The following is a 26893-nucleotide window of genomic DNA, read 5'->3' as shown; positions in this document are numbered from 1 at the left end:
TCATAAAAAATATACCTAATTATAAGTTTTTAAAAACTTTGCCATGTGAAATACATTATCAAAATTAACGTTTAAAAGAGTGTATTACTTTGCACCCCAGTCAAAGTACACCTAACTTTTCTCAAATTTTAATGTGTGAAATACTTTAAAAGTCACAATTTTCTACCATTTCATCCCGTGCTTCTGTTTCTTTTCTCAGAGGAGGTTCAAACTGTAATTTGTCAACTGAAAAATATAAAACAAATATTAAAAAATTTAACATCTTACAGGGTTAATCTCAGAAACATAATGAGAAGTACGTACTGTGGGGATAAGGGAGGGGAGTGAACAGAAGATGCAAAAGAAGGCAAAACTTCTTGAGAGTGCCCTTTCCCTAGAGAGTTCCACCATCTAGGCTACAGACTCTTTATTGAGACTAATTTAAGTTACAACTTCACGGCAGAAATGAACCAAGAAAAATTACTTCTAAATTATCTAAAAGAACAAATGATTTTTTCAAATTAAATATTACAATTATATTCAGAAATATTGTTATAAAATATGTATTTATTTGACCCGATTAACTTCACGATTATTTCAAATATTCAAGGAATAATTTGCTTGAATATGAAATATTCTAAAACTGAGAAAAGGATTATTTATTATATACTCATTGTATAAAGTACATAATTTAAAATCCTAAAATCTAAATTGATTAAAAGCCAAAAGTTATAAAACACTCACATTTGCTACATAGACATGCAATACCCCTAAATACAATCTTAGCAAACAAAATACATTTAAAAAGCACTTTCAAATAGGTCTAGTGTTGTCCTTACCCCTGAAAACAAGATTTATAAAGTAATAAAGTACGGACATAATTCAACAAATTAACCAAAATCAGTAAGTCATAAGGTTTTCAATAAAAGCCTATAAGACATTTCATGAGATATATTATCTACCTTTTGTTTATAATCTAAAATAAAATGCTCTTAGTATCTTATTTCAAGAGCCACTACTATCATTCATAAAGAACTACTCATGCTTCTGAAAAAATTTTGTCACTACTAGAAATACTGGCAAGTAGGTCTAGATACAAATTATATGGAAAAGAAATAAAACATTATTTTTTAATAACAAGAATTATATATTCAGCAAATTTGAAGACCTTAAAAACTTCTTAAAGAAAAAAGTTTCATAAATTTGTAGGATTAAAGACAGAGAAAAAATCTCAGTAGAAAAATAGAATTTTTATTTATATCTATATCATATATATATATGGAAATGTGTAATCTAAAAAATACAACATCTGAAATAAAATTCACCTGATGGACTTAACATCAGACAGAACACTAAAGAAGAAAAGGTCAGTAAACTTGAAGTCAGGGCAATAGAAACCACCTAATCTGAAATGGAGAGAAGAGACTGGGGCAGAAAACAATAGTTGAAAAAATAATGGCTAAAAATTTTACAATGTAATGGAAAAAAAAAATCAATCCACAGATCTAAGAAGCTCTATGATCCCAAAATAAAACAGAAAACAAAAAGCATCCAGTCACATCACAGTCAAATTGCTAAAAGTAAAAAAAAGCACAAAAGTTCCAGAGTGTGGTAATTAAGGACCCATGTGATATGCTCAGATGTTTCCTACTTTGTTTTTAAAGCCCTGGTTATGACCCACTGAACTGATGCCACGAACTGGGGTGCAACTTCCAGCTTAAAAAATACTAATGTAGAGGAAATATGGGCCATGTTATACTGCAGATCATTTTTTTATAAATAGTTTTTCTGTCAACAAAGACTTTAGTGAAATTATTATTATTATTATTATTGTCTATTTCTAGGATGGCTCAAAGCTTGTTAAAATGTCTCAATTTTAATCACAGCAAAAAACAAGAGTTGTGTAATTTTGTGTGTCCTAACCTAATTGCTTCTCTAGTGATGGAGCCACTCATTTTCCTAGAACTGTTACTAAGGACAGCTGTAAGAAATCTTACGCAAAAATCTTCAACGCGTTTTTCACTCACAGTTTTCAGGTGAAGGTAAAAAGGACAAATGGAATTTTCAAACTTAAGTTGGCTAAATTTTCAGAAAGTCTCATAATTCTTCTGCCTTGTGTTATTTTTATGGCCTTAATGACAATGGGGTAATTCCTTAGGGAGCCCATCAACTCTCTCCCAATGAACCAGAAATGAAGCATCTAACACCTGCGAATATTTAATCCAACTTCAATCTACATTATTATATATATATTATTTATATATATATGAATATATGATGATATCATTATGACCTGAGGAGATTTAGACACACACACACACACACACAGAGAAAACAGTTATGTCACAGAGGCAGAAATTGAGTTATGCTACAAACCAAAAAAATGCCATGGGTTGCTGGCAAATTAACCCCAGCACCCTACAGATTTCAGAGGAAGAATGGCCCTGCTGACACACTGATTCAGAATTCTAGCCTCTAGAACTGTGAGACAATACATTATGCTGTTTTAAGCCATGCAGTTTGTGGTACTTTGCTATGTCAGCTCTAAGAAACTGAGACCCTGACACAGAATCAGTTTCAATTTCCAACACATATAAAGAGCTTCAAATAAAGGTTTTCAGAAGACAACATTCAATGTTTGTCTTAGTTTTGTAATTTTAAAGGAAACAGGCCCCCAGATCTACTTTACAGTATAAACCCTTTCATACACATCCCTTCTTTGTTTTAAGATAATTTTTAAATTTCCACTGAACTCTATTATTTCCTAAATCCTTTAAAAACTCTTCTTTCCCTTTGTTTAACGAGATGCCACATGGTTCCTTGGATGTGTGATATCCCTGTCTACAAGGGATGATTTTGTTGCAGTGTATGTTCATCCTTGCTGGTTTTAGACAGTTTGTGCTAGGATAATAATTATTATTTATATCCACTAAAGATACATAAGAAAGAATGTTTATAGTGGTTATAACAGCCAAAACCTAGAAACAAACAAAATGCCCATCAACATGAGAATGGATAAATTGTAGTATATTCACACAATGGAATCTTACAGTGTAATGAAAAAGAATCAACTATCACTACACATAACATAAATTACCCTCACAGACATAAAGCCGAGCAAAAGAAATCAGTCATAGAAAAGTACTTTTTTGTATAATTTCACTTATCTGAAGGTGATCAGAACAGTGATTCCGTGGGTGGGAATACAGGAAGAGGAAAGGACCCTGATTATAAAGGGGTATGAGGGAGCCTTCTGAGACTGTGATAACATTATGTATCTTGATCTGAGTGGTAGCTGCAAGATTGCATACACATTTAAAAACTCATTAAGCAGTACAGTTAAGATACGGGCATTTTGTCAGGTCAATTTAAAAAACAAACAAAAATAGTAGAATATAACTAACTAGATATAATACACACAATCTAGTAAACAAAAACAAAGAAGTAAAACACTCCTGATAGACAAAGAAGACTTGAGAAAATATAAACACAAATCACCAATAAAAATTTTTCAATTTTACAACTCCTTGTCTGGTGCTGGAAGCACATGGAGGGCACTCCATGAGGATACCAGTATTCTGAGTTCTCAAAAAAGGACTAATTCTTAAATTACTGGGTTAGCTCTAAAAAAAAGCCTATTTTGGTTAAGGATGTCAATTCTTCCAAAACTAATACATAAATCTAATGAGATCTCAGTAAAAACATAGATTTTTTTTTTAGATAAACTGATTTTTAGGTTCATGTGGGGAAAATACAAAAGCTGACAAAAGAAAAGAAACAAAGGATGGAGAGGGGGGAAGAGCATGAGGAGGACTGGAGGATTAGACCTTTATAATATTTTCACAGACATTATAAAGATATAATAATCAAACGTGTAAGCTGGCATATGAGTAGACATATTAATACAACCGAATAGAATTTCTAGAATCAGTCCCAAAATATGTACAGAAATTTAGTACATAATAAAGATAGCATATCAAATCCATGAAGGAAAAGATGAAGTCTTAAAATAAATAGCATCAAGAAAAAATGGATAGTCATCCAGACAGAAACTAAAGTTGAATCCATACTGGAACCAAATAAATTAATACTTTTTACCAAAGGTTTAAGTATTCAAAAATAAACATAAAAATACAAGAAGAAACTGTGGGGAAATTTTTTTTATAACTTTGGAATCAGGAAGGTCCTGCTAAATATAACACAAAACTCAAAAGCTATACAAAAAAATAAAAAGACCAATTAGACTACATCAATGGAATACTGTAAAGCTGCATAAAATAAAGACAGGTTTATAACGGAATATCAACTACTATTTTCTCTGGTATTTGAGATCCACAGAGTTCATGTCAAACAGAATAAGAAGATATCAGCGTAAGAAGATATCAGCATAAAAATATATCAGCAATCTGGACACCCACAAAGAACTAAATCATGAATTACTGGCTTAAATATAAAAGGCCTAACTAAAACAACTGACATTGGAAGGACATCTCACTCTCCATTCATCTAGATTTTCAAAGTTGTATATAGAAAGCAATACATATTTGAGTTCAGGAAAACTCAGTCCTAAACAAAATGCTCATTGCAATAACCCTAGCTTAGGATTTACAATTTTTGTTTCTGTCTTAATTTTTAGTCATATATCTTATTTTGCTATACATTGCTTTAAATCTCTTTTCAAACAGGCATGCAATTAAGTAAATAAACCCATAACTAAAACTTTTCAAATCTGTTCTTTCAAATTCATGTGGCTAAAGTGACAACTATTATTGACACAAAAAATTTTTATCAATGTCCCTCAATGATTAGTTTGCTAAATAAAAACTCAATTTCCCCATTTAAATACCTGTTTTAGAAAAGATTTATCTTAGTTTAGTCTGAATAAAAAAAATCAAAACCAATGCAAATGTCCAACAATAGAGAACTGTTTAACTATACTTTATCAACCCAATGAAATGAGATACAACCATTAAACATACTGGTTATAAAGGCAAAGCACATATATGGAAAATATTTCTCATTATGTTCAGTAAAATTTTATATATAGCATAAATTCAGCCATGTAAAATATACATGGATAAACATATGAAGAAAATTCAATAAAATATTAACTATGAGTAGGTACTGGGAGATACGATAAAGGGCAATGCTAATTTTCTATTTCTATAACTTTTTTCGCAACAGGCATGTATCATATCCATAATTAGAAAATAAGTATTTAACAATTACAAGTCAAAGGGATTCCACTGAAACCAGAAAAGCAACATCTATTTTAGCGGTACTTTTTAAAAGTGTATAATATACTTTTTTTTTTTTTTACCATATAATATAACATATATAGAAAGCAAAGAAAGAAAAAAGCAAGTTTTCAAAGCACTCTTTAACAAGTAGTTACAGGATAGATCCCAGAGTTTGTTTAGAGGTATTTTTATATGTTAAAGTATCTGAGATGTTATTACTCCATAAAAATGACAAGAACACCCAGATCAACCCTCCAAAACCACCAACTGAAAATGTATACTAAACACATACAGTTTATCTCGGAAGCTGTCCTTTCAGCTCTGGCATTCCTGTTTGTGGATCTAATGGTATGACGAATAATCGCATGCGGCTGTGAATATAAGCATAATACATACACTTTAAAAAATTTCAAAGATTAAAAAGGTCAAACTTTTTCTTAATTAAGTGTTCATTTACTGACAAATATGACTGTCTACCAATAAAGTAAGTTATATGATAAACATAAAATAAATAAAATGAACACTAGATAATCTAAAGTTTATTCTCTTATTCCATGTTTATACACCTGCAAAATATTGAAGAGATTAAAAAACATGTTAGACACAAATCCTGTCCTCAAAGAGCTTATATCTAGGAAGATAACACATATACACAAATAATTATAAGAAAGGATGGTAAGCGTTATTAAGAAGCAAAGGGATTCCTATCAGTGCCCAAAGGAGGAGGGATGACCTCCACTTGAAGGGGCACAGAAATTCTTGAAAGAGCTGTAATCTGATCTGGGGCCTTGAAAGACAAGTAGGCTGCGGATAGGCAGAAACCTGTGAAAAACATTCTAGACAGCATACAGAATGAACCCAAGAGAGGCAGGAAAGAAAAACTGTGGCGTGTTGACAGAGAATGCAGTTTTTATTTGACCGCAGTGAAGATTAGGTGAAGAAATTGTAAAACTGGATAAGCATCAGTGGTAGAATGCTTGCCTTCCATGCAGGAGTCCCAGGTTTGATTCCTGGACCACGTACCACCCCCGCCTCATAAAACAAAAAACAAAAAACAAAACTGGATAAGCAAATGGATGGAGTAGTGTGAGCCAAATCATGAAGGGCTCTGAATGTCACGTAAGCATTCAGTTTTATTTTCTTGGCAAAAAGGAATTTTTGGAGATTTTTCAGCAAGGGAGTGGAATCACTAGAGTCAGGCTTTAAGAATAATCTGACAGGTATGTAAGAGAGCATGGAAGGGAGAAGTCATGGATGTAGGCAGATCAGATGAGAATATTATAGTAACCCAAGAGAGAGGCTTAGATACTTAGCTCCTGCTTCACTGAAAGTATGCCATAAGCTCATCAGCTCAATCAACCTCTACCAAATCTCTGATGATTCACGCTCATTCACTGATGACTCAATGACTCACATGTTTTTGTTTTTGTTTTTCTCTACTTCAAGACTCACAAACATACAAGGGGACTTCAAAAGCCCAGGTGAACATACCAGTCACTGTTCTCGACTTAAGTTTTCTGACTGCATCTTTAAAGACATTCTCTCATCTCGCCATTAGAGCTGATACTTCAAATTCATGCTATACCTCAAACCTCTGACCCTTTGCTCTCTCAACTACCCCCATTAAACTTGTTTAACGTTCCCAATGGGAGTCTCAAGTCCTCTGATCCATTACTTCCTCATTCTCCATTAGCATTTCTCCTCTCTTTATTTTTTTCTCCCTATCCAGTTTAGATCTTGTGGTCCATCCATAATTTCAAGAAATCTCTTGATGATATCCTAGGCTCCCTTTGCCTCTGCTGTTCTGCAGTATACTGTCATGGATAAAATGCCAACCCTGAATGAATCCAACTTGCTATCTTTGTTTTTACATCTGGGTTATCAATCACTGCCAGGTGAAAATCACACAGCAGAATACAGTGAAAACTCAACCGAGCCCTCAGCTTTGCCCACAAACAATTCTCTAGGCATTTAACCTATCCATTCTCTTCAATTACTATTTCAGACTTGTTCCACACTCTTCAAACCCACCCACTTACCTTGGCACTTTCAGGAGATGACCTTTCCACTCATTTTGGAGAGAAAACAAGTCATCAGATAGGACTTCCTCAGCACCTAGGTACACTGCCCCTCATCCTCCTCTCTAATGTAAGAGAAGAAGTATCCCTATTTTTATCTAAAATCAAATCCCTCATCATATTTTAGAGCCTACGTCTTCTTCTCAAGGACTTCGCCTATTTATCTCGTTTTTCTTGAACCGTCTTTATCTGTTTACTGGATCTTATTCATAAACATTAAAACCTGTTCAAGTTTTTTTGCCCCCACTAAAAAATAAGTAAATCCTTTAACTGACTCTCTTCCAGTTATTGTTCTATCTTCACCTTCCCTCATTAATACTAAATTTAATAAATGAATTACTGCACTTACCTTTCTAATCACACCAATCTAGCTTCTCCAACTATGTGGAAATTACCCTTGTGAAAGTCATCAAATGCCACCTAAATCTAAAGACTACTTTAACTAAACTTCTGGTCAGTGTTCTTGCTGAAACTCTCCTTTATTTCTATGTTCCTTATCAAGCTCCTTTGCAGTTGTCTTCACTCAATCAATCCCTAGGTTTTCCTAGGTCCTCTTCTTTTCTCCTTCTATGTACTTCCTGTGTGATCTCATCTACTTCTGTATGCCAATGACCAATGCCAAATCTTTATTTCTGGTCCAAACTTTTTTTTTACTAAGCTAAGAAACACATATCCTACTCCTTATTAGATTTCTCTATTTGTAAGCCTTATGTATTTCAAAGCCTTATAGAACACAGAAATTACCATATATAAAACTGACTCATCTTTCTTACCAAATAGGATTTTACTGCAGTGTTCCTATGTCAGTAAATGGTACTTTCACTCCCCAGCTGCTCAGGTCAGAAATTTGATAGTAATAATTTTCTCATCCCTCTTTTTCATGCCTTCATCAAATCACCAACTTTGTCATAAAATTCTTGAATTAGTCCACTTTTCTCTGTCCTTACTCTACCACCCTAGTCTAAAAAAACTGCCATCTCTACCCCGGATAACTTGGTAGTCTCTTAACAGGGGTTTCAGTAATGGACTCCCCATTCTGCAAGCATAGAGATCTTTTAAAACGCATATTGGATTATGTCATTCCCTTATTCTTTAATAGATGCCCAATGGCCTTAGATTGAAGTCCAACATTTTTAACCTCGTTTGCAAGCCACTGTCTAGCTCTGGAACCTGGTCTCCTACCACTTCCTTCCTTGTTTTCTATTTCTCAATTACACCACTCTCTCTTATCATCAGGCTTTCAATCATGCTATTATTCTTTCTGCTCAGAACACTTCTGCCTATTCTCTTCTTCAAAGTCCAGTTCATCCTTCAGGTTTCAGCTTAAATAAGTCTTTTCCTGTCCTTACAACATGTCTATGATTCCATTCCCTAACAATTAACACACTGTAAAATTACTTGTTGGTATTTATGAATTTTCTTTTAGATCATACGCTCTATGAAGACAGGGATAGTGTCAGTCTCATCTTCCATTGTGCCTCCCAAAACTACCTGTCAAGAGATTTTACATTTGAAGGACTGAAAAGTTGGTGATATTAAACAGAAATAGAGAACTGAAAAGGCAGAGCAGATATGGAAAGCCCAGCAAAAACGGTGTGGGGAATAAAAGGGAGGACTGGTTGGTTACTAACATAACCAGTAAGAAACTGACTGGGGAATCAAGTAATATACACATTTTAACTTTAACCTCTAATAAATTTTGAATCTTTAAAAATGTTACTTATTAAACTCAAATCTGAAAACAATGGTCCACATGCAGCTGGTTTATTTAATATTTTCAATTAAAGTTTACTTAACATTCAATAAATTATTCATTAGACACCTACTACATGACAGGTCAATGCTATATACTAGGCAATGGGAAAAACAAAGATTAGTTTTTAAGGTCTTCTAATGACTATTCCTTTTAAGTACATATTGGTTGGTTACTAACAAAACTAGTGACAGACTAATTGGAGAATCAAATAATATACAATTTTACCTTTAACCTCTAACAAATTTTTGAACATTTAAGGGATCAAATGTTACTTATCAATATCATATCTACAAATGATGATCAGTTTGCCCAAATCCAAACCTGTTCTCACCACTTACTACCCATATGATTTTGGGCTAAATTACTTTCACTCTTTTTCCCTCATTTCCTTACCTGTAAAATGAGGATATTAATAGTAATTACTACAAAGGACTATTTTTAATATTAGATGAATTAACATGGAAATTACTGAGCACAATGTCTGGCACACAGTCTGTACTCATTGAGTGTTAGAAGTTATTATGATACTTATTAGGTAAATTTAAAACTAGAATATGAAAAATAATATTCACTTCAATAAGTAATAATCAATAAAATGTAAATTTTATTTCTATATTCTTGCCAAAAGTGAAGGCAGACAAATAAAAGGGAAAGAGGGCGGGCCACAGTGGCTGAGCAGGTAAGAATGCTTGCCTGCCATGCCCGAGGACCCGGGTTCGATTCCCGGTGCCTGCCCATGTTAAAAAAAAAAAAAAGGGAAAGAAAGAGAAACAGAAATATAAAGGAATCATAAAACGAGAAGAGAAGAGACAGAAAAAGAGAGACAGTGGTGAAATGCAGTTGAGTTATAAATAGGCATAAAAAGGACCTCTCAATGGGTATGAATTCTCTCACTTCTGATTTACTAGTCATGTTGTAAGGGAAGCATATTTATGAATAACCCCATGTGTAATTATATAAGAAATAATAGCTTCCAACAAATGCTGGAAAGGATAAAATTTCTATAGGAACTTACATTTAATTCTTTAAAATATTTGTTTTCTGTTAATGATTTACATAGCAGAGAAACTACAAAAATGACCAACTGGACTTCTTGGGAGTCTCTTTCATGAAAAATAATTATGTATATGGATTGTGGTTAAACTTTAGTTCTCCTAGTCCAATGCAATGCTTTTAAAATCTTTACTCCCTTGGAAATAGACGTCTTTTATATATGTCTTGTAGGAAGATCAAACTCTTACTTTAGAGTATGGGATATAGGGAGAAGGAAAAGCACAAAAGAGTAGAAGAGATCAATAACAACCACCTCTGGATTTCTGGGGGACTCGAGGGACACATTTGATTTTTTCCTGCCAGTTTAACAAATATTTATTTAGTGCCAACAATATATTTGGCAACATCACAGACACTGAAGATCTTGAGATGGGAGGGGCCAAGACATAGTTATGCAGTTAACTGTTTATTTATTTTAAAATTTTAATTTTGAAACACTTTCAAACTTACAGGGACAGTATCAAAAATGATACAAATCCAATACAGAGAACTCCAATAGACCCCTAATCCCTCTAGATACCCAGGATCCACCAATTTGAACATTTCACCACATTTGCCAGATCATTCTAGCTATCTATCCTTCATTCTATCAATTCATCTACTTAGGTATCTATCTATTTGTCTAGACATATTTAATTTAATCTCGGCTCTCACTTAAAAACTTGAGGCAAACTAAGAAAATTAAATGAGATAGTGATAGGAAGAGCAGTGATTCTACTTCTTTCCAGAAGAATCAACTTGTAACAATATGCAGGATAAGTGCAGTTTACACTGTTAATCTTTATAGCTAAACCCATTTTAACCAACAAACTCTAAGGCCATATTAACCATTTGTTTTTAAACAGTAGACTGAAGCTAGTTCCTTACCTCAAAGTCATCGTCATCTCCTTCAGGGTAGTGTGCGTGGTTATCTGGGTTGCTAACTTTGTCCAGCAGCTCAACTGCTAAGGCCCTAGAGAGACCTGGCTGCCCAACAAAGGTATGCTAAATAAAACAGAGCAAAACAAAACTTCACGAATATGTCTTTATATCCATGGCTTATAAAGATGCTATTTGCTCTTCCATTTAGTAACTAGCACACACAAGCATATGAGAATCTATTAACACAAATCAGAGATGTATTAGTAAAAATATTAATCAGAGAACCCAGAATTAATTCCATAACTAAAGAACTTCTGTGGGATAAGTTGATAATGTGAATAATTTCTCTATGGAAAGTTATCTAATCTATATTACAAGTAAAATTAAAACCTTGGCTACACCAACGACATTTATTACTTATATCACTATACTGATAGACAAATAATACTATGGTATAGTCCATAACAATAAGGAAAAAAGCACATGTATTCTACACTTAATTCTGTAAAGCTATGTTAATGTACAGACATATAAGGAATTAAATATTTGACTTTTCAATAAAACTCTTTCTAGGGTTCTTGTAATCATTGACTTTTTCTAACATAAAAAAGAATTATTACACACACATACACACAGAACATCCTGTTACCTAAGAAGCCAAGAAAGGCAATTAACTTCAGGTGGTAGCATCACTTTTAAGAGTTTCCTTTATGGCAGGGGTTGGCAAACTCTGGCCCATGGGAAAATAGAGCGGACCACCTCTTTTTGTAAATAAAGTTCTGCTGAAACACAACCACACCCATTCATATACTCTGTCTATGGCTGCTTTCACGTTACGACAGAATTGAGTAGTCGCGACAGACTAGATGGCCCACAAAGCCTAAACTATTTAACATTTGGCCCTTTACAGAAAGTTTGCTAACCTATGATCTAACAGAGCATTAACATTAACATAACATATATGAAAAAACCTAAATACTTTTGTCCCGGTGATGTCTAATCACGGCCTGATTTTAGGAAGTCCCCCTTTAATTTTAATGACTTACAGTCAGAAGTCTTTCAGCAGTTGGTCTTTTTTTGGGGTTTTTGGTTAGTGCTATTTTGACAAAATTATGGAATGTTGATGACCTTCAAATAAAAAGAGACGTACAAAAATATTTCACCAATTAGCCCTCTTCTTTTACAAAATAAAATTAATTTACAAGCAGTTAGGAAGTCTGAAACACATGATTTTTTTCTTAAGCCTCTCAGCCCTATACCGAATAAGCCAAAAAACTAAACCAAAGCATAGTATAGTGTTTGGAAAAACTGTGTCAGTTTCATCTCTTAAGCAAAATATGACTGGGTAACAGAATAATAACATAACAATCTTTAAAAATTACATTAAAAACTAGAAATATGCAGGCTTGTGTATTTCTGATTTATAATCTTGTATTTTAGGTATTACTTAGGAATCAAAATGACCTTTTCTCATTGCCTAATTTAAATATGTTAATTATTTATTAAATAATAAAATGTTAGATGGCATAGAGGTGAATAGGTAGTTTAAGAGACTAACTTCTAAAAAGGCAACTGAATTTCTTAGGAAAGAAGGCACAGAAAAGGGAGCAATTTTAGCAAAGAGTGTTTTCCTGCTATCTGCATACATAAGGTGGGGAAAGGGAAAAGATGGAAATGACCACAGGAATCACATTCTGATTGTTAATTAGTGGCAAAGAGGGGTATTTCCACCATTCTCAAAATTCCACTGGAGAAGGGACTGGACAAGAATCAAAGAGATGGAATAATCTGAGCAATCAGCATTGACAGTAACCATACTGCAGTTCTCTGCAGAGAAATCAAATCACTGCATTGCATTTTGTGGCTTACTCAGCAGCTTGTGGCAGAGATAGCATGGAGTCAGATTGTTTTTGAGACTGGCAAAGATTCTTCAATGGTAATGACTGCTCTAGAATCTGTTAATTTATAAATTAAAGTCCTCCAGTTCAAGATGCCTTGGAACTTAGGTCACGGGAACAGGATGACATGAGGACAATATAAAGTACAGCTAACAGTAGGATATTAACCCGTTTATTTCCACAGTGTGATTTGCCTTTCGTCCCTAGCATCATCACCAGAATGGCCTGGCTCCTACACAACACTACGCACAGACAGGCTCATGAATGCAGTGGTTGAGAACCTTTCTTTTGGGAAGGAGCCACTCAGAATGAAATAAGCTATGGACTATCACCCCAGAAAAATGAATAGACATATAGAATTTGTGGGGACTCATGGACTCCTCAGAGATCTATCTAATCTATATCGAAATTCTTATTTATATAGTTCATTGTAGTAAATGTATGGGAAAGACATTACCAGAAAAATAACTTTTTACTTTTTATCATCCAGTTAAAGATATCCTTATGGACCAAAAGGATAGGTAAAGTGCTTTACTTTATATGAGGAAAAAGAGATAAGGATGGAAGTAAGTAATAATCTTTTAAGACTATTATGTAAGGAAAAATCTATAGGGATTGACTTGAAGTGTAATGGTATCTTTTTTTTCTTCATGAAAGTTAGCATATAATTAACGGAAGCAAAGTAATACAGGATAAAACAGGTAAATGCTTAAAATGTATCCATTTTAAATCCTTTCCTTACCATACCTCTTACCCAAGCTGCTCAAAAGCTAAGAAAATGATTTTGAATTTTACAAGAGACAGCAAGGATTAGAAAGGAGCAAGAAACAGAAGATCAACCCAAATCCTTACCATAGCTTTACAAACAAATTAGCTGAGTAACTTGGGGCAATATATTCAAATACGTCTCTGGGTTTCAGTTTCATGGGGTATAAAATAAGGGAACTGAACCTCTCTCTCTTCTACTTGTAAAATTCTATAAATCTATATATTCTTTAACTTACCATTTTGTTTTGTCCTTTAGTTTTGGAGGCTGAAAATTGCTTTTTGACATTAAGAAGAGGGCTCTGAAAAAATTTCAGTTTAGAAAAGAGCAATGTCAAATACTTTTATTACTACATCTAATAATCAGAATGAATATTCTATAATGAATTCATACAACATCACTACCTATTTAGGCACTGATAAAAACTGGGCATGGAATATGTAATTTTAAACTTTTATATTTTAGAAATCCTTTGGAAAATTTCTCCTGGCTAAGATGTTCTTAAAATTTCAAACAAGCTCTTAGTCACAAAGCAAAGTTACTAATGTTAGAGAAGAATTTTATTATGATACTGTTACATTTAAACTAGTATATCCTCAGCAAATGTCTATATATCTGTAACACAGATATGATGTTATTCTAACTGTAAGTTGTATGTTTAACTGAATATTGACCTCTGTAATTAGTTTGTATGTATAGGCAAACCATATCCATTTCCTGATCTCTTTCCCTTTTTGGACAAAAATTTTTCATATACTGCTTCCTCTCCTGTATATTATGTGAACGATACATAAGTTCTGCAAGAGGACGCACTTCTTTTATGAATTCACCTTTGACCATTTTCTGATGAATGAGGTGTCACAAAGATAGAGGATGTAAGAAGAAAATTCTAAAAATGCCCTGTTTCAGTATTTACTACAAAACTCCTTCCAGGATTCTAAGACTCATTAGGCTTCATAAAAAAATTCTTTTAGATATTTTTAAATTTAAAATTAAAATTAAAAAAAAAATTTTCTTTTGAAAAATAGATATCATATATAAACAAAAACTGAAAAAGGAAAAAGACCTATATGCCCACTGTCCTAAAGATATTAACACTTTATATTTTTCTTCTCTCCTTTTTAGTCTTTAAAATGCTTGACAATTATTACAATATTATAATATTATGTAATACTGTGTTCTGCTTTTTTCATTAATAATCAATTTTCTTTTCCATGTTGCTTTGGTTTATACATAAATAGAAGCTGTCCCTAACTACCAAATAAAAATTTGCTTAGCAATTCACCTACTATAGGATATTTAGATTTTCCCCTGTTATGTGGAAATGGACAATTCTTAGCCTTTTCTTGATTTGGATTATTTCCTAAGTATAATGTCCAAGTAATGCAAATACTGAAAGATTTTTATTGCCTGTAACAAGTAACATCAAATTATTTTCCTAAAGGTCATACTTATCAGCACTCCAGTTAAAAGTAATTATCTTTTTTGTAAATCTTTAAGTCATTTGTGAGGTCAAATAGTTTTCCACATTTCTTTAGTATCTGGTACTTGCTTCTTAACAATCTACCTTTTACCTATTGGTTGAGTGGACTCTTTGAATGAGTTCCTTATGTAGTATATATTAACTCCTTGTCTACCACTTATTAGGAGAACATTTTCCCCCACTCTATGCATGTCCTTTTAAATTTTATACCACCAGTTAATATAAAAGTTTAAATTTTAGCCTAATTTATCTTTTGCTTCAAAATATTAAAAAACCTTATCAAAGGTCCTCAAATATTTTTTTTCTGAGCAATAATATACTCTAAAATATAAATGATAATTATACTAAGTATAGGTATCTCTTCATCAAAAAGAAACAAAATCAAATAAGAACATCAAAACAAAAATCTCACCTGCTCGTCACTTGTGTATAATTCCAATTAGGACCAAAAAAAGGGAAACAAGTTCAATTGGTAGAAGAATGAACAGAAAAAAAAAAAGACCTTTTAATGATGATAGCTAATCTAGTATGAATTTTAAGGGAAGTTTATTCCCATGGAAAATTTTCAAAAAGTACAGACAACTTGCTGTATGTTGTTTTAGGAATAGTAGTATCAGAGAGCAGATTTTAGATGAGATTACCTCTGATTCTAAAAACAATACAAATTTATTATCACATAGCTCTGGAGCCTTTATTATCCTGACACATTTGAAAATGAGCTTGGAATATCTGACTTATCAGTATTTAAAACTCTCCCCCAAAGACTTTATTAGTAACTACATAATTGTTAATAATGAGAACACCTCATTGGATGAAGATCAAACATAGGTGGCTGAAGTTCTCCAAGCTCAATTGCGGTTATTCCTACCGCCCAGATATCGCAGAGTTGGTTGTAACCACCATTTTTCTCCACTGCTGCAACTTCTGGGGCCATCCTAGAAAGAATAAACGAATTTCAACATTTTTTATTTTTAAAATGATATGAAATTTGCTACTTCTTGTTATAATTACTTCTCATAGCAGAAAGAAGAAAAATTAGAAAAATAGAAATCTATTTAGTCAGAACAATATTTCAATTAAGAAAAAAGTATGCACTTATACGTAATGCTTCTTATAGAGGGTGAAAGGGACCAAGATAATATTATCATAGGAAATTGTAGAGAAATTCTAAGGGTGTTAAAAATAACTAGGACCAAGCATCTCTAAATAAATAATTTTCCTGGAATGGCAAGGGATAGAGCTGCTGGACAAGCATGTTTCCCAAGGGAGAAGCGTTATATAAGACTCTCTAGTGAGGGAGTACGTAAAGTGATGTACTTTGAAAAGGTATATTCACTATCATAGCGTAATTTCATATTTGGAAGGACAAGGTAATATAGTATGGAATGAGATTCTTTTTGTTTTAATTGTTTAACATGCATTAAAAAAGCTCGAGTAATTAGTGCTCTAAGTAACTGGTCACTATAATAGTACATAAAGGGTTACTGGGCCAGAAAAATTGTCCTTCTTAGTTCCTGACTTCCTTCACTACATTAGCTATTCTCCTTCTTCCCACTTTAAAAATTTCTTATCACAGGAGACAGAAGTGGCAAACTTCAAAAGGGGTGCTAAGTTTGCAACCCAAATTATGGAACATGAGTAGTAGGGTTTGGGTATCTTTTTAACAATGTCTGGAATTCTACTTCTTGGTGGTAGCTTCCATTCACTGTGGACACTTGCCTCCTTCATTACCATCTGAAAGATAGCAGGCTGACATTCAGTCCTAAGATATAAATCAGAATCATATTAACAGATTTTTGGGGAGTGTTAAGCATTATCAACTGTTATAGTTCCCCTGGCTTTCGTGTGTGTGTTTTTGTTTTTAATTGTTGAAAATGTAAAAGTCAAAAGATACCAACTCTTGTTAGTTGAATAATTCCAAAGGATAATAAATGCCTATTTGTTCATCAATCACTGAGAAATTAATAGGAATGATTAGTAATTCCCATTATCAGTATTTTACAGCTGAAATTATTCATGAAAGGAAATTAAATGACACATACATATTTAAAATTTAAGTAATTCTAATAATTTTGGTGGCCTTTTATATGGTTATATAGGCATATAGTTCAACAGCAAATGTTTATTTCTATTCAGACATTTATTAAGGTCTAATAAATGCCTGGTATACCCTGTCAGTTTCTAACATTGGAAAGATGAATAAAATGAAATCCCTGCTCATAGTCCAGGAGGGGAGACAAACAATCACAGTAACGATAACAATGATGATACTATAGTACAACTCATACTGTAACGAAACTACACATAGGCAGTACCTAACTAGCAATGGTGGCAAAGCAACATTGGGGGCTGTGCAATACAGGGAAAAGGACAGCGAAGAAAGAGCAGAAATGCATGCTTTGACCCCATAGCCAAGCACAATTACACACACACACACATTTTAGAGGGAAGGAGGCTGAGAGGTATTTACTAGGGAAAGAGTTTAAATAAATATCACATTCAGGCACACACATTCTTTCAAAACTCATTATTTAAATTTAAAAATCTTGAGTTCTTTCTCTGAATATTGATGCTGTGGGGCAAAATTTTATCTTACCTTAGTTCTATTTAGTCAACTTTGTTAGATAATTTGGGAAAAGAAAAAGAACATCTAAAACCCATGAAGGTGAGAGAAAAGTTTCCATAATTGGGGGAATGAACTGAAAACTTAAAGAATGTTATTAGCTTAGAACTAAGGGGAGTAGGGAGCCTGGTTGTTTCAGGCAGAGAAAACAAGTGCAGGTGGAGGTAGGCAGAGAGCATGGAACACCTGGAGACTGGTGTTGGATGGACAACATAACCCGATGTGTGATCTGCAAACTGATACGGGGCTAAAAACTGCTCTCAGTCTGTGATGAGAACAAAAACTGAGAGTAAGCATTTACTCTTAACCAGATGCATTAATCATTTCTCTAGTAATTAATTTTTATTTTATTTTACCAAGTATCAGTCTGTAACAAAAGAAAAAAGGTCTTTCAGCACAGATGATTTGAGGGGGTCTGGAAAGTGTATGGAAAATGAACCTGAGAAGTGGGGGTCAGATGATGAATGACTTCCTGGTCACACAAAGGAATGTAAACTTTGTCGTGAAGATGAGAAGGACCCACTGAAAAGATTTAACTATGGATGCAAACTTGATCTAAAATTTATGAAAGCATGAGAGATGAAACCAGAGCCAGGCAGATGAGTTAAAGAACTATTTCAAAAGTCCAAGGAAAAAATGATAAAAAGGGTATTTTGAAGGTAGTGGCAGAATAAAGCAGTTGACATAAGAGACTGTTCTAAATAAAAAATGCTTGTAGCTCTCAGAAGAGCTACTATCAAACAACTATTGAATATATAGACTACGGAAGTTCAATTGAGTAACTGAGCTGGGTTGTCTATTTGGACTCAGTGGTGTATAATAACGGTACCTTAAATTATAATGTGTAGATAAAACCACTCAGCGAAATATTCTTTAGTTTTTTTAATGTCCACTATTTTAAAAATTAAGCTGATTTTGTATGCACTTGAGTTATAAAAGTTACAACCCATTGTCTCTCAATTTAAGCGTGGTTAACAATATAAAGTATATATACTAAAAATGTCAACATGCAGATATATATGCAATATGCAAATGCTAGTCACATAATAATGGGTATAGGAGTAAAAAGAAAATGATCACCATGGGGCAAGATTGAAGCCAAGTTACATGGAGGAAAGAGGATGAGCTGGAGACCAGGCAAGCAAATGAATGTCATAGCCTCTGCCCACGGGAGTTGGTCAGCAGTGAGAACGGCAGCCGAGCAGGTCTGCTGCACCTGCTAGCTTAGGGGTAAGGACAGCTGTGATCAGTCAGTGTGCCCTGGGTGAGGAACAGTGCAGTGCGTGCCAAACTCTCAAAAATGGGCAGGAATTAAGATAAATAAAGGAAAATAGGGAAGTAATGAACAAAGTGGAAGTAATAGTATTTCATCTAGAATAGTGAGGGTACAAAAAATAGATAATTTTGTTTAGAGAAGACAGTTCACAGGGAGGATAGTCACAGAGAGAGACTGAGGAAGAACACAGGCATGCAATAAAATTCTATACATAATCTAACACTGTTATGTTTTCTTTTAACTTTTATTCAAATAATATTTACTGGGACTTTTTATCTGATCTCCTCTGAAGAGAATTTGGAATATACAAATAATATACATGGAAGAAAACAAGTCAAGTATAATCCCACCCAGAGAGAGATGATGTTTTATGTTTTTACCCACAATTTTTAAGTACCCATTCACATATTTTTTATAAAGTGATACTATATTATACATGCTACCTTTTATCTTGCTTTTTAAATTAACAGTATATCATGCACTTATGTCCTATTTTTAAAAACATTTTCATTGTTACATATAACACAGACACAAAGAAAATAAAGAAAAGTATGATTTTCAAAATATACTTCAACAAGTAGCTACAGAACAGATTTCAGAGTTTGTTATGGGTTACCATTCCACTATTTCAGATTTTTCTTTCTAGCTGCTTCAAAACACTGGAGGCTAGAATAATTTTTTTCCTTTTTTTGTGAAAAATAAAATATATACAAAAAAGCAATAAATTTCAAATCATAGCGCAACAATTGGTTGTAGAACAGATTTCAGAGTTTGATATGTTTTCACTTTAGATGCTCTAAGATACTGGAGACTAAAAGAAATATCAATATAATAATTCAGTGATCATACTCATTATTAAACCCTACCTTCTCTGTATAACTCCACCATCACCTTTGATCTTTCTCCCACTCTTTAGGATCCTCTGGACTATGCCCATTCTAACTCTTTCATGTTGGAAGGGGCTGTCAACAATATGGGATAGAGAGATGGAACTAGTTGATGTTCTGGAAGGACTCGTCCCTCTGCCCTTCAGGACTTCTCTAGTCCAGGAACCCATCTGGAGGTTGTAGGTTTCCGGAAAGTTACCCTAGTATGCCCTGACCATTTAATCATCTTTTTACAACACGATTTCAACAGCAGCATGTTATTCCACTGAATGAATGTACGTAACTTCTTTAATTCCTGTTGCACATTAATATTTTCTCTCTAATATATATATATATATATATATATATATATATATATTTTAGGTACATGGTACAAGAATCGAACTCGGGTCTCCCACATGGAAAGTGAGCATTCTACCACTGAAGCACCTGCGTACCCTAATATTTTTAATTATTAAAATATTAATATATTAAAATCATTAAAATATTGTGATAAAACTCTTTATATACAAATCTTCATGCTTCTCTGATAAATTACTCAAGTGGAATTACTATAAGTAAAGGACACAAGCTTTCCTTAAGACTTTTGAAATTTTATGGCCAAATTATCCTTCAAAATTGTTCTACTAATTTCTACAAAAAGATAGTGGTATTACCCATGATTCCACATATTTTTCAATTCGATAGAAAGAATGTTGTTGTGAATTTAATTTGTGTTATGTTCATCACTGAGGATAAACATTTTTCATATTTTGTGACAACTTAAATGCATTATTTAAGAACTATCTGCCTCTAATGAGACATTCTTTTCATTAATTTATAACAACTAATTATATATTAAAGATGTTAAATCTAGTTTATCATATTTTTTGCGAACATTTCCTGGTTTGTTACCTGCCTTTTAATTTTGTTTAAGCTAATAGACATATATGTTTTAAATTTTTATGTAGTTAAATCTATTAGTCTTTCCCTTTAAAATTTTATGTCTTTATGCCAAGAAAGGCTTTCTCACCTCTGACAGCAGTCCCTGATAGTTTGTTTGGTTTCTTTTTTTTTAGTTTTAAAATGAGTTTTTTAAAGAATGCACTTAGGAAGGCAACAACTTTTAATTTGTTATTAAATAAGTTACGTCTCTTCATGCTGTACAACAAAGGCAATTAAGAAGCTACAGAGTTATAGCTTCTTTCTATGGAATTTTCTGACAGTAGAAAAGTACAGTCATTTCTGCATAGTTAGAACAAATTTAAAAGTCTCTTCTAGGCTTCACTTTAAAAGGCAATGTATAATAAGAGAAGATGGTATAAAAAAGACTTTTTTTTCTGTTTATTCTATAGTAGTAGAACCAGTATCTTTACCATCAAGGCTACAGTTCTAACTTTATCCACTTTAAAAGCTCTATCATTTCTCTGAATTCAACATTATTCAATACAAAAATCAACACATTATTGCAGAATCTGTAAGCATTTAGAGAGCGACCGAAATTGACTAAGTTCCTGTCCCTCTGAGTCAGTGATGAATTTTCAGCATCATCACACTGAAGTAGAGCGTGCAGGGCAAGTTAGGGGGTAATTTGCTGAGATTGGGTTCATCTAGCCTCAACTGGAGACTACTTGCCACGGTGGTTTTTCTGTGTAACTGATATACCATGGCTTTGGTGGAAGAAATTGTTTTTCTTATTCACGTTTGAATCTGTCCCATTGTAGAGTGGACAGAAGCTGCACAAAAGTTGCCTACTTCCTCGACTCTTCAGTAGCTACAAAGAGTGGTTTACTTATATATTTAAGTTTTTAATATACATACAAATTATTTTCACATTAGATATGAGATATGGAGTGCTTTTAATGTCTTTCCAAATAACAAGTTATCCAAACACTGTTCATTAAAAGTTCTAACCTTTCAAGCAAATTTTAAATGTCATCTTTTATAATATTAACAATTTTTTTTTATATATTAAGACTTACTACTAGGCTTTCTATTGTATTTCAATCATCTGTATGTTAATAACACAAGAATTTTTTTTTTAAGATTATTTTGCCAGTAATTGGTAAGATGCATTAGGAAGGGGGTGGCTGGTGCAAACTAATGGTAGGTTAGGATGTACAAGTGTCTACAACTAGAAAGTAAAGTCCTAGGTTAAACCAGAAGCAATAAGAGAAGAAAGGTTAAGAAAATTACAAGACATAACATGAATCTTTCTTCTGAAAATCTCATACCTTAAGAGTCTTCTCGATGGAAGATTCCAGGAACAATGGGAATTATTAGCACTTTAATCCAGGGAAAGTTAAAACAATGAAATCAAGTACCCAATTTCCCTAATTCAAGCAAGAAGCATACAAGTCTGCTGAATTCCAGTCAATTATCACTTATATTAACTGAGTACCAAAGCTGATCACTAACCATGAAGAAATAACAATGCACCAAATTAAATTAATAATGCCTTACCAATAAGGGGTGCCAATGAAAGATTTTCTTTTTGCAATGGTAGCTGTTATTTTTGCAGCCACACCAAAGTCAGCTGGTGGGGAAAACAACAGAACAGAGAAATTTAGTTCTCAAAAAAATAAGCAACATTTCTAAGTTTCTCTCTTCAGGCATGGCATTAATAATTTAGCTATGAATGCCTGGGAAATGTACATAAAATTGAATAGCTAAATCTCCTCTTGTTTGGTTCATGACATAATCATTTAAAAAAGACTTTATTGGCACTTTACTAGAATGGAAGCATTTAATTAAGAACAAACTCACTAAAAATATTTTTATTACAAGCACATTGAAGTCAATTTGGAAAAAAGGCTAAAACAAAACATATGGTGAAAACATCCACCTGGATTCCTTTTTTCCTAACACAATAGGTAGGCAGTTTAGCACTATTAGAAAAACCCTTTTTTTCTCTGTGTAACTTTGTGTTGTTGTTAAACATATATTAAAGACTAAATACAAATATAGCTCATTTACTGGCTGTTCAACACCCTAGGAGAGTCTCCTCTTCCATGCCCTTCATAACTATGGCCTTAGATGGCTGAAAAATAGTCCATAAGTGAGTTTATTATCTTAACAATTTTTCCTAATGCTAGATTTATGTCTACGTTTCATTTTCTATTATAAATAATTCTATGATTAAAACTTCGGTGACTATGGATTTTCATTCTTTAAAATTAATTTCCTTATACTGTTTCATTCTAGAATTACTAGGTCAAAAGATAAACATTGTGGCTCTCAATATGATATACTTATACAATGATAATTTTCATTTAGAATATTAGTAACTTTTTTTGGAAAAAAATTTTAGGAACATGAAATAACATACCTAATTTTACATCACCATGATCGGTCAATAAAATATTTGCACCCTAAAACACAAATACAAACACTATTAAATTAGTATATAGAATTTCTTCAACTGTAACTTAAATGTAACAAACTGAACTTACTTTGATATCTCTATGCATTTTGCCTTTCGTATGCAAATAGGCAAGACCCTGAAGTTCAAAAAACAAACAAAAAGCATGCATTAGAAAAACTGCAAATTTGACTCTAAATTTTCTAATTAAATTCTTATTGAATAAGAAAATCTAAAAAGTTGGGTTTGGGGAGACCAAAATGGGTTTCACTTATTAGTAAAGTTTATTATATCTTAAAGATTTATTATAAGGTTTATTATATCTTAAAGATTTCTGGTAAAAATCCAAAATATTTTATTAAAACATCACGTATCTACAGCACGAAAAAACTCCGATTATATTTAGAAATTTGCTATCATCTTTGTCTTTTATCTTTTGTATATGTCTTTTGCCCTGACTACTTTTAAGATTTTTCTCTTTATCAAATGAGCAAGTTCATCATGATATGCCTTAGATTTTCTGCATGTTTCTTGGGATTTATTGAGCTCTTTGGATCTATGGGTTCATAGTTTTCACCAAACTAGAAAGTTTTCAGCCATTGTTTTTTCAAACATTGTTCCTATGCCTTTTTTTTCACCTTTCCTTCTAAGACACAGTTTCACACACAGTCACTGGCATTTGTCCCACAGCATATGGATGAACATTTCACTTATTAAAATGTTTTTTCTTTCTCTCTGTGATTTATATTGGATACTTTTTATTGCACGTCTTTAAATGCACTAATTCTTTCTTTTGCAATACCTAATCAGCCATTAACCCTGTCCAGCACTACCTTCATGAAATGTTGTGCTTTTCATCTCTAGAAGTTTGGGCATTTAACACGTCTCTACTTAATCTGCTGAACATCTTGAATATAACTAATGTAACTGTGGTACTGTCCTTCTCAGCTAATTCTAACATCTGTGCCAGTCTCTGGGTTTGGTTTGTCTTTTTTTTAAACAAATATTTAATTAATTTGTTTTTACTTGTGGTAAATTATACATAACACAAAAATCCACCATTTTAAGTGGAGAGGTCTTTGACATAAAATACCTTGAGAAAATTGTGCAATGTAAATTTACGCCACTGTCTATTTCCAGACAATTTCTATCATTGCAAACCAAAATTCATACTCATTTAGCAATACCCACCCCCACATAACCTTGGTAACCACTATTCTGCTTTCTGTCTCTGTGAATTTGCTTACAGGAAGCATTTCAAAGGAGAAATCGTACAATATTTGCTTTTTTAGGTCTGACTTATTTCACTGAATATGAAGTCTTCAAGGCTCATGCAGCTGTAGCACAGACCAGGATTTCGCTTTTATAGCTGAGTAACATTTCATTGTACAGATGTGCCACATTTTATCCATACATTAGGTGATGAACATTTTGGGTTGTTCCACCTTGGGCTATTATGAATAATGCTGCTATTAACATTTGTGTACACATTTCCATGTGAATAAATGCTTTCATTTCCCTTGGATATATAGGTAGGAGTAGAACTGCCTGGTCACAGTAATTCTGTTTAATTTTCTGAAGAACTGCCAAACTGTTTTCCAAAGTGGCTGCACCATTTTACATTTCCATTAACAATATACGAGGGTCCCTATTTCTCTGCATTCAAACCAATACTTATATGTAGTTTTTTAAGCAACTGGGCTGAAGTGTCTCACTGTATTTTTAATTTATATTTTTAGTTGCTACTTATATGAGAATATTTTCATATATACACTGCACATTTGAATATTTTCTTTGGAAAAATGTTTATTCAAATCCTGGGCCCATTTTTTAGTTGGTTGTTTGTATTTTTGTAGTTGCATTCTAAGAGTTTGTTATATATTCTGAGTTTTAAACGCTTATCAGAAATATGGTTTACAAATACTTTCTTCCATTCTGTAAGGCTTTTTACACTTTCTTCATAACGTTCTTCATAAAAGGTTTTAATCTGATGCAGTTTATTTTTTTCTTCTGCTGCTTGTACTTTTGATGTACAATCTAAAAATCCATTGCATTAACTTCACGATTGCCCTTTCTTTGGGTATTCATTGCTTTTTTTTGTAATACACCATTTTGATTCCTTTTTCTCTTTGCTATATTTTAAAATTATTTTCTTAGTGGTTATCTTTGCAATTATAATTAATATCTTAAAGTAATAACAACCTAGTTTAACTAGCAGCAACCTAGTACCTATAGTATAAAAATATATTGGGGGGGGGGGGCCACGGTGGTTCACTGGCAGAGTTCTCACCTGCCATGCCGGAGACCCAGGTTCGATTCCCAGTGCCTGCCCATGCAAAAAAAAAAGTATCTGTTCGTAAATATCTTCTCCCCCTCCTTTATGTTGTTAATGCCTCTGACTACCTCTTTATATAACATGCCCATTAACATAGACTTAAGATGTTATTTTGCACATTTGCCTATTAAGTCTTAGTAGGGGTAAAAAAGTTACAAAAGTACAATAATACAGGATTATTTATTTATCTATATCAAATGTTCTTTATTTCTTCTTATGGCTTAGAGTTACTATATAGAGTCCTTTTATTTCAGCCCAAAGGATTCACTTTAGCATTTCTGGTAGGGCAGGTCTTCTGGTAATTAATTTTTTCACCTTTTATTTGTAAATATCTCCATTTTTCCTTCATTTTCGAAAGATAATTTTGTGGAATATAGAATTCTTGGTTGACAGGTTTTTCTTTAAGGACTTTGAATATGTCACTCCATTGACTTATGACCTCTCTGGTTTCTAGTAAGAAATCACCGTTGGGTTAATCTTATTGGGGATCCTTTGCATGTGACAAGTTGCTTTTTTCTCAGTCCTTTCAAAATTCTCTCAAGTTTGGATTTTTTACAATTTCCCTATAATGTATCTTCGTGTAGATCTCCTAGAATCTACTCTTTTTCTTTATTTTTCCTTTCTGCTCCTAACACTAGATAATTACAATTACCTTATATTCAAGTTTGCTAATCCTTTCTTCAGACTTCAAATCTGCTGTTGAATCAATCCAATGACTTTTTTTTTAATGTTAATTAGTGTACTCTGGATCAATAATGTCAATTATTGTACTCTGGATCTCCATTTTATAATTTTTCTTTATTTTTTTTGAAAGAAAAAAACATTTTTCTAATTGCCTTTAATTCTTAGTATATTGGTTGTTTTAGCTCAGTGAACACATTTCAGCTGCTTAAGATCTGATTAATAGTTCCTCAGGGATGTTTCTGGCAAGTACTTTTTTCCCCCATGAATGGGTCATATTTTCCTGTTTCTTTCTGTCTGTGATGTGTAATTTTTGGTTGAGAACTAGAAATCCTGAGTACTAGGCGATTATAACTATGGAAATGAAGTTCTTACACTGTTCTGGAATTAAGTTTGTTCTGCTTTACTGTCGCTGTTTATTACTCCTCAGGGCTAGAGCTGTCAGTACGGACTTTTCCAAACTATTTTTATTCACAATCAGGGAAGAGAAACAGAAAACTGAGAGAATCAGGTACTGCCACTTTAAAACTCAGCTCGACTTTTGCGTGAGATAGGCTGGAATAATGACTGTCCTTAGAACCAGCAACTTAGCAACTTCTTCCCTGTGCTTTTCCCTGGATGCTGTTCTACTAGACTC

The 26893-nt window shown here is 33.0% G+C and overlaps 1 protein-coding gene and 1 pseudogene across 2 annotated transcripts in view; both read right to left on the bottom strand.

The window, feature by feature from the left end:
• Window positions 1–26893, bottom strand: part of MAP4K5 (mitogen-activated protein kinase kinase kinase kinase 5) — a 180143-nt gene that overhangs the window by 45220 nt on the left and 108030 nt on the right. For both annotated transcript variants that reach the window (XM_077126796.1, XM_077126795.1), the window contains exons 6-14: window positions 23332–23379; window positions 23208–23250; window positions 22343–22415; window positions 15918–16049; window positions 13870–13932; window positions 12014–12095; window positions 10974–11090; window positions 5512–5590; window positions 167–225 (exon numbers count right to left, since the gene is read on the bottom strand). In XM_077126796.1, coding sequence (XP_076982911.1) covers window positions 167–225; window positions 5512–5590; window positions 10974–11090; window positions 12014–12095; window positions 13870–13932; window positions 15918–16049; window positions 22343–22415; window positions 23208–23250; window positions 23332–23379 — 696 coding nt within the window. The remainder of the gene's footprint in view (window positions 1–166; window positions 226–5511; window positions 5591–10973; window positions 11091–12013; window positions 12096–13869; window positions 13933–15917; window positions 16050–22342; window positions 22416–23207; window positions 23251–23331; window positions 23380–26893) is intronic.
• LOC143655559 (transcription initiation factor IIA subunit 2 pseudogene) lies at window positions 20238–22332 on the bottom strand (annotated as a pseudogene).

The sequence above is a fragment of the Tamandua tetradactyla genome, chromosome 14 (assembly GCF_023851605.1).
Source record: "Tamandua tetradactyla isolate mTamTet1 chromosome 14, mTamTet1.pri, whole genome shotgun sequence".
Classification (NCBI taxonomy): Eukaryota; Metazoa; Chordata; class Mammalia; order Pilosa; family Myrmecophagidae; genus Tamandua; species Tamandua tetradactyla.
This window is presented reverse-complemented; position numbering and strand designations above follow the sequence as displayed.